At 29.2% G+C, this 8706-nt stretch overlaps 1 protein-coding gene across 1 annotated transcript; it reads left to right on the top strand.

Annotated features, from left to right (window-relative positions):
* The first annotated feature begins 7036 nt into the window (after positions 1-7036).
* Positions 7037-8134, top strand: LOC108562951 (RNA-binding protein SGN1-like). Its single transcript, XM_017921467.1, has one exon. The coding sequence runs from the start codon at positions 7037-7039 to the stop codon at positions 8132-8134; it is 1098 nt and encodes a 365-aa protein (XP_017776956.1).
* Positions 8135-8706: the final 572 nt, after the last annotated feature.

Here is an 8706-nt window from a genome sequence, read left to right as displayed (position 1 = left end):
TAACATTTACAACAAAATATAATTCAATACGTACATTGTCATACATGATATTTCCGGTTGAATTTTGTGAGCGCATTGCGATTTTATAAGACGTATGAAATATATAAAAGCCCTTAACATATGTATTTCTGATAAAGTGTATTGCGTGCATTGTCTAGAGTCTATACCAGTGCTCGAAAACATGTGCCCTTTTACTCAAGCAAACTCTATGCTTGCTGTTTCATAATTAAAATCTATATTATTAATATTCACTCGACATCTATTAATTCCTCTTACACTGAAACCGAACTAATAAATGCTCGGTGCCTACTTTAGCTACCCGTGCACAATTAAGGTTAATATCAATATCACACAAATTCAAAAAATATACATAGTATTTTTTTATCATTTAATTATATAATGAAAACCAAACATTTAATAATTATTATTTTTATTACATCTATAAAAGAATTTATTTAGCTCAGTATTAATTGAAAATATAAATTTATAGACAACAAAATAATGTTTTTAGCTTTTCGGCCTAATAAAAATTAGTAAATAAATATAAACTTATACAGTGGAACCTCGCGTAACGAGCAAAATTAATTGTACGAAAAATGACTCGCTTAACGAGTGACGTTTCGCATAACGAGACCAAGTTATACTTATCGTAATTTACATTAGTTTGTATGGGAAAACGTTTTTCGGAAGATTTGGAACTCGTTAAGCGAGGTTCCACTGTACAAGTAAACTTATGAGTATTCGTTAAGATATGAATATTTTCATTCATAAATAGAACAAATGTATTAATACATAATCATTTATACAGATTTAGGAAGAAAAAAGAAACTGAATGTCAAATGTATTATGATCACGAAAACCGAAAGCAAAACAACGTTTGTAAACGAAACACGTTTCCTTATAACCGTGACCATATGCAATGTGCTTCATTCATTATTGCAAAAATCAATTATATGCTCATCCATTCACGTTTATATGCACTTGGAAGACGTTCCGCTAGATGGAAATATCATTTGCATTAATTATTTACTAAAAGAAACTGCAGCAATACCTCCAATAGTGCGGATTCGATTAGTCCGGTTTGAAAATTTCGCAACAAACAAATTTTTCATTGACCATAATAAAAATAAATTCTAAATTAAGGTTTATTGTTTTGTCCAAATTATTTAATTCTGTCGACGTTTCATATCATCATATATATAATTCATCTGTTTTCAAATTCAAATCATCAGAATTGCAATGCGTTATGCATAATTTATATGCGATATAACGATATATAAGAGAATATTGAGCATCCAGAAAGCATCACAATTTAAGAAACTTCTTCGTAAAACGTTCGTGTCGACTAACGGAAAAAGCAAAATGTTCAAATTGGTACTTCTCACTGACATTAACAACTTATAGTTTTTATTTATTAATTTATTTAATTGTAGGTGGCTTTGTTCGTCGTTGTTATGTGTTTGATCGCATTGACAGTTGCTGCTCCAAATCCTGATCCGTTGCCACAACCAAGACCTCAGTATTATGCAGTCGCCCCTGGTTACCCAGCTGTTGGTTACTATGGAACTTATTATGGATGAACCTCTTCACATTAATAAAAAACGGACCCTAATAATATGTAAATCTGACTTCGCACTTCTATTATAAATTTGATTTAAAATAAAAAATATATTAATTTGCACAGTATAAAATTGAATTTGTTGTCCAACGCTAAAAATGCATAATTTTTAAATTTTATTTAGTTACAGGATAAAAATACCTCGTATAGTGCGGATTCACTATAGTACGTATTGAAAATATCAAAAGAAACTAAATTTTCTTTGATTATAATAAAAATACATTCTAAAAAAATTCTACCCAAAATTATTTTTTATACATAAATGATCTTTTTTTTTGTTCATTTTTTATACAGTTTTAAAGTCCTTGTTTCATACGGTTTCAATCACGTATTTCTATATTTAGTATTTAATATATAGTTATAAAAATATTCATTAATCGTTGGATATTTAATTTAAATCATGATTTATATCAACAAATCAATAGAAAAAATTGAATGTATCTATAATAATTCCAATTTATATAAATGTTAATATAAATAATTTAAAAATTGTTATTTGAATGTACATTTTGAATCTGTTAATTTGTATTTTAATATAATTTCTTTAACGGCAAACATTGCTAATAAAATATTTCGGTGAAGACCTTGAACGTTGTAAATATTGCTGACATAAGATGCGCCATGAATTATTCATAGAATTTTGAAGCGAGTTATAAAACGAATAGGTGACTCGAAAAATAACATTTATCGAATTGAAACTTCTTGTGGAACAAGATCTACGCAGAAATGGACGTGTGCAAATCTGTAAGTTTTTACATGATACATTTATTATTCTATAACTATTTACTTGGTTACAGTTATGTTACTTTGTCGGTTTTATCTTGTTCGTCGCCATTAAGTTGGGTATAATATACTATTTAAAAAACCGCTTTACGGTACCCGAAGACTAATCCAGCATTCAGCATCTAGCCATAGTTGGCTATTTAAACAAGTATTGCTATGACAACCGAAATATGTATATTGATTATGTCTGACAGTTGATTCAAATGTAATTTAATCTATTTTTTCGAATACTTCATACTGCAATACTTCACATAGTCCGTTTGAAACCGGACTAATCTAAAACTTTTAAACGGCTTAAAAATAAAACAGAGTCGCCCATTTATTATGTAAACATTTTTTGAAACTTATTTGCATTTTGTTCAATTAAAATTTAGTTTATTTTGTAATTATCTATAGTGCACTAATTAAAATCACACTGTGCAAAATATAAAGGTACTGAGAAGTGGAAAAGACGATATTGGGACTTTGAAGATCTTAGTTTTGTTCATCCTTTGATTCCTTCGAATTCGTTTTTTTGTTTCATCTTCACCGAGATGAGGAGAGTGCATTGTTCTGGATGAGTGTATTTATTTTCTGCCGGGGCCGTCTGGATCCTTGGCATCCCTAGGGAAACTGGGTTACAATGAGGATTACAGCCTACTACATCACGGTTTCGTATGACGCTCACTGCACAAATGAATGAATCAATTATCTTCGAACGTCATTCAGTACTGTTGAAACATATAAATTACACTGCACTCTATGATATTAAATAGATTTGATAATCATCTTGTAGATGAAAATCTAACAGTATTATTATATAGTAATTTATATGCAATGTATCGATTACAATGAGACTGATTTCAGTAAAATTTATTTGAAATTTTCAGTTTTTTTTTGTAATTTTTATGATGTACGTGCAATTATATAAACATAATTCTATTTAATCAAAATAGTAACAAAAAAAATATAAATTTTGTACATAAGAATATGTAAGCTGTGCTTACGTTTGTTTTAAACATATTTGTATCATTTTTCTGTATTTTTATCTAAAAATAGAAGAATTTTTATTCACAATAAAAAAATACGCTAACCCAACTCTTTTAGCATTTTTTACATCCTTCGTTAGCTTTCAGTTAATTTATCTTTGTTGCATAAACAACAAATGTAGCTGTCACTGTCAATATAAATATTATCTGTCATCTGATTTAAACGTTACGTTCCGATGAATTTTTATTTTACGTGTTTGTTCTTCATAATTAATTATAAGTTAAAAAATGTTCATTATGTAATCGAAAATCGACGTTTTTCAACTTAATTACTCGATAACTCCTCAACCTAATTGCTAATTACAAGCTCAAAGTGAAGCTGAAAGTCTCACCTTTCCAACAAGTTCACGTACAACTTTCTGCTGTTATCCGTTCGTCTGCAACAAGCTGTTGCTGCAAATGCCCGTATAGTTTTTTTTTTATTATTTTTTCAAAAGTTACGTAATTGTCTTTGGAAGGACGACACCCTTACGCAATGTATTATGCAAGAAAAGTTACGCACTGATCATTACGTAACTGAATAACGACGCTATTCGATGTCTTTAGTTTTAGTGAATTTATGCAGAACCGCTGCGACTAATTACATCATCTTATACTCAAATTAAAGCTGAAAGTCTCACCTTTTTTATGAGCTTTCTGCCGTTATAAGGTCGTCTGCTACAAGATGTCAAAAGTGACGTTACTGAAAATGCAGAATTACCACGTATGATAATTACGTAATTTAACAGGAATCATACTATATGGATTGAAATTTTTCGTAGTGCAAGACAATTACCAAAAATTTAGCCAATTGGATTTTGTAAAAATCGCAGTTTGATAGAAAAATGATTTTAAATAATGAATCTAAATTTCTACTTAATAATTTTGATACAATTATGATAATATTGGTCCAAAAAACATAATGATCTTACTTTTTGAAGCCAGTCTTTGTGCAAACGTTTGGTCAATTTTGTAAATTAAGGAGTATTTCTAAAATCGGAGAACTAATTTCAGTTTTTATTTCTTTCACATCACGTAACAGAGACGATTTTGTGTCATCATTTTTATGTTTTTTTAAAACAAACAATTCATTAATTTTTATATTTTAAGTCTATGCTGAAAAAACGAGATTATGAATCTTTTTTTTTTGTGTTATTAAACTTTGCCGTAAGTTTTGTAGAGGCGTTACTTGGGTTACCAAAACACGTTTTTACATAGGGGTTTCGGTTCTGACAGCTCACGTCAAATTGCTTTATTCTTTTATATTATAAACACATGCAATCATTATCAATAATCTATAGAATCTATAGATTATTTATAGATTTGCGAATAAATCCGATACGTAATCAAAGCGTAAAACACAATTGTGCATCATCGGCGTGTTTTAGAATTGGGTCACATCCGATGGAATTGAAATAATGTACCTTCCATCGTCTTCTGCAGCCACACATTATGATGTCCTTCGAAAGCCCTGCTAAGCTCTTCCCAGTTAATAACGAATGTATTTTTAGTGCATAATATTCACCTTGGACATGTCGCATCAATAATTCCTGTATTGTGACGAGATTCCAATTAACCGTTCTCTATTAATATTTATCGTTGCCTTCAGCGAAGAACCCCAAGGACCATCTTAAGCCTGATGTATATTATTTATATGAAGATATTACATACTGTGTTCTTCCATAAATTCATTCTCAATGAGAAATATTATTACAAAAGAAAAATCTAAACTGTACACGTTTACTTTCTCTATTACAAAATAAACTTAACGAAAAAGTAAATATTTTATTGAAAGCAAAAATATAAAAGATTTATTGAAAAATTATTAATTAACGAAGAAGTTATATAATAATAATGGCAAATATTGAGATAAACCCAAAGGCTATATCGATTAGAAACTATTGATTAAGTTTTTCAAATTAAAGAATCCGAGGAATTTTATTATTGAGAAAATAATACATAATAAAGTTATTTTTTCATGCTAAATTAGTTTATTTATATTTTGATTAAGATACATATGCTAAGTCAATCATAGTTATTCCATTGTTTTAGTGGAAAAACGTATTTAACCATAATAAGTTCCGTAGTAACCAACAGCTGGGTAACCAGGAGCAACGGCATAATATTGAGGCTGTGGTTGCGGCAGAGGATTGGCTTTCGGAGCAGCAACTGTCAATGCGATCAAACACATGACAGCAACAAATAGAACCACCTAAAAATGCAAAATAAATAGGTTTTAAAGTCTCAAATAATTGAAGCACTCACCAAATTGAACATTTTGCGAAGACGTTTTTTTAGAACTGTGATGTTTTCTGCATCTTCGGATTACTCTTATATACTGTTAATTTTGTTAAATATAAATAATGTATAGCGCATTGCAGTCAAAATGTATGCACATATACATTACGAATTTTTTGTTACATATTTGTTGTGCATCTTAATGCAGTTTTGTAATATTTTCTATTTAATATATTCACTTGTTTATTGTCTTAATACCAGGATTTATTTATATAAAACCGGTTTTCGAATTTCAAGTTTTCTACAAAACCGTTTTAATTTTCACAAAAAAAAATAGAGAAAAATAATGTTTATTACTTATTTTCTTATTTTCTATTACTCACATGGATTCTTTTTTTTTTCTTTCCAAAAATATAATAAACTCACTAACTACCAAGCTGGGTTAATCGTTTTTAGAGAATAAAATGATCAAATTATTCGTTCTTCACAAAATTTGCGTTTTTAGTATATAGAGACATGCCAACGTCACATATTCAGATTCTTGAAGATATTTATGAATTGATTTTTTTAAAGCTATGATATCTATTTTATTAATTTGGATAAAATCTTAATAATATTTGTCCCAAAAAAAATTAATGATCTCACTTCTTGAAGCCATTGAATGAAATAAACTGTGGATTTTGTGAATTAACTTAAACTTTAGAACTAATTTCAGTTTTCATGTTTTTTTTTTCAATTCACTTAACAGACACGATTTTCTATCAACATGTTTATGTTTTCAAGTCAATAAATATCATAAAATTAGTTTCGTATTTAGAGTCGTAAAATTAAATTGATAATTATATTGTTTTCAATATAACTTTATTCTAATAACATTTTAGATAGTGAACCAGCGATTCTCAACCAATTTAATTTAAATTATTATGAATTTAAAGTTATAACACTTAAAATTTAACATCATTTAAGTTTAAACAGGAATTTATGTAAATTTTGTTTAAATGTATTGATTATATCAGTGCTTCCCAATAGGTGTATTGATAGTCACATATGTATCCAGGTTTGTGATATATGTTGTGACGTGAAAAAGGCTGAGAAACACTGGTTTACATGATATACCTCAATCATTTGCTTTCTATTTCAGGAATTATTAATTTCATTTTAATTAAAATTTTCAGAATTATAAGTTTATGAGGAGAAGAGGAAAATTTACCTGATTTTATTGCACTCCCAGTAAAATTGAAAGTCTAGTACTTGGTATCCTATATACCCTGTTTACTATTAAATCTGTATACATACCGACCGGTTGAAATGTATGTAAAGTATCAGTTCTTGACTAGTTTTCAGTAGGACAACATTATTTCTTTCGAGAAACAAACTCGATGCATTAAACATGATGTCTGAAATTGAAGTATGCAGGAAATCCAGCAACAAAAATGCTGTTTTGGAAAGAGTTAATAAAAGTGAAACTCTTGAACTTGAGGAAATGACGGCCAACTTCCAAAAGATGTCTATTGGAGACCCGAAGAAAGTCCTGGTGAAAGATGGTAAGCAATTGCTTAAAGATATATTTTCAGATAAACGCCTCAATGAGAACATGGAAAAGAATATCAAAGATAATACAAAAAGTAATTCTAAAAAGAAGGTAGTTAAAAGCACAAAAATCCTCAAGTTGCCTTACGATAACATGAAGAAACGCCAGACGAAGAAAGAGAAACGTAAGGTTGTAAATAAACGTAGTAGCGAGATCATTGAAGCTATTAGAAAAACTGTGTCTAACGGTATTGTAAAAGATATCAAAATCAATTCGAAGCTGTGTGCGAGAAGCTTGATTAGTATTCTGATGAAAAATAAAGGTCCAGGTGAATCTAGTGATGAGGATAATGTATCTGCAGATGATGTTGAAAAAAGTTTGGAGAATCTGAAGCTATTGAAAGAGGACAAGAATCTAATGAAAAAATCAACTGAACCTGTGGATGAGAACAACCGAAAGAAGATTGAAGCAGATAGCAGAAGTGTGTTTGTTGGAAACGTAGATAATGGAACGAACGCGCAGTCACTCGAAAAAATGTTCTCTGCATGCGGAACAATCAAACGCGTTTCCATTCCATTAAATGCGATTAATGGAAAACCTAAAGGTTTCGCATACATTGAATTCGATGTGTCATCGTCAGTGGAGAAGGCCATCAAAATGAGTGGAGTTATGCTAAGAGGTAGGCCGATCCAGGTGAAACACAAGAGGACAAATAAACCTGGATTGTCGACAACTGATCGCCCATCTTTTGAACCAATCTCATCGAGAAGCAGGAAAATATATAAAAAACGTGCGAATGCAGCACCCAAAGTGTTCAACGATTATTCTTTCAGAAATAACGGTGGAGCCACTTCCAATGCCAATACAAGCAAAAATGTTTATGTTTTGAATCGTAAAAGTTCAAAAAGTACTAAAAAGATCGTTAATACTCCAACAGAGAATAACAATAACAATTAAACTCTGCGTAAGGATTATATATATATATATTGTAAATGACTCTTTTTTATTATATAATTTTAATTTTAAATAAAATATACATTTATAATACAAAATGAACATGTTTTTTTTTTAATTCTTCTTATGTAATTATATTCTTAGACAAAAATATTTTCCCATGAAATTCAAGAAATTCTCGCCAGTATTCAATCGAGAAAATGTTGTGGTTCATTGCCAGAAAATGAAAAAAAGCTCTTAAAAAATGATACTATTGCACTAACAAGTAAATTTAGAAACATGTATTGAGCAGAATTCTTGCAAGTATTTGTATATTAATAATGAATTATATCATTTTTTTCTTAGATCGATGATACTCATTTAAATACGTTATTTCTCTAATAAAAAATTACATAATTCTGTTACAAATCAATATAAATATTGCATAAAATATATTGAAACTAATATTTAACCTGTTTTATAAGGACATTTGGACAATGATGATCACTTTTATATATAGACCAGCTCTGTTTAAATAAAACAATAATCAGAATTGCAATACGTTATGCATAATTTATGTGGCACTTGTCCGAACA

The sequence above is a fragment of the Nicrophorus vespilloides genome, unplaced genomic scaffold (genome assembly GCF_001412225.1).
Source record: "Nicrophorus vespilloides isolate i.1.1-1 unplaced genomic scaffold, Nicve_v1.0, whole genome shotgun sequence".
Taxonomy (NCBI): domain Eukaryota; kingdom Metazoa; phylum Arthropoda; class Insecta; order Coleoptera; family Silphidae; genus Nicrophorus; species Nicrophorus vespilloides.
This window is presented reverse-complemented; position numbering and strand designations above follow the sequence as displayed.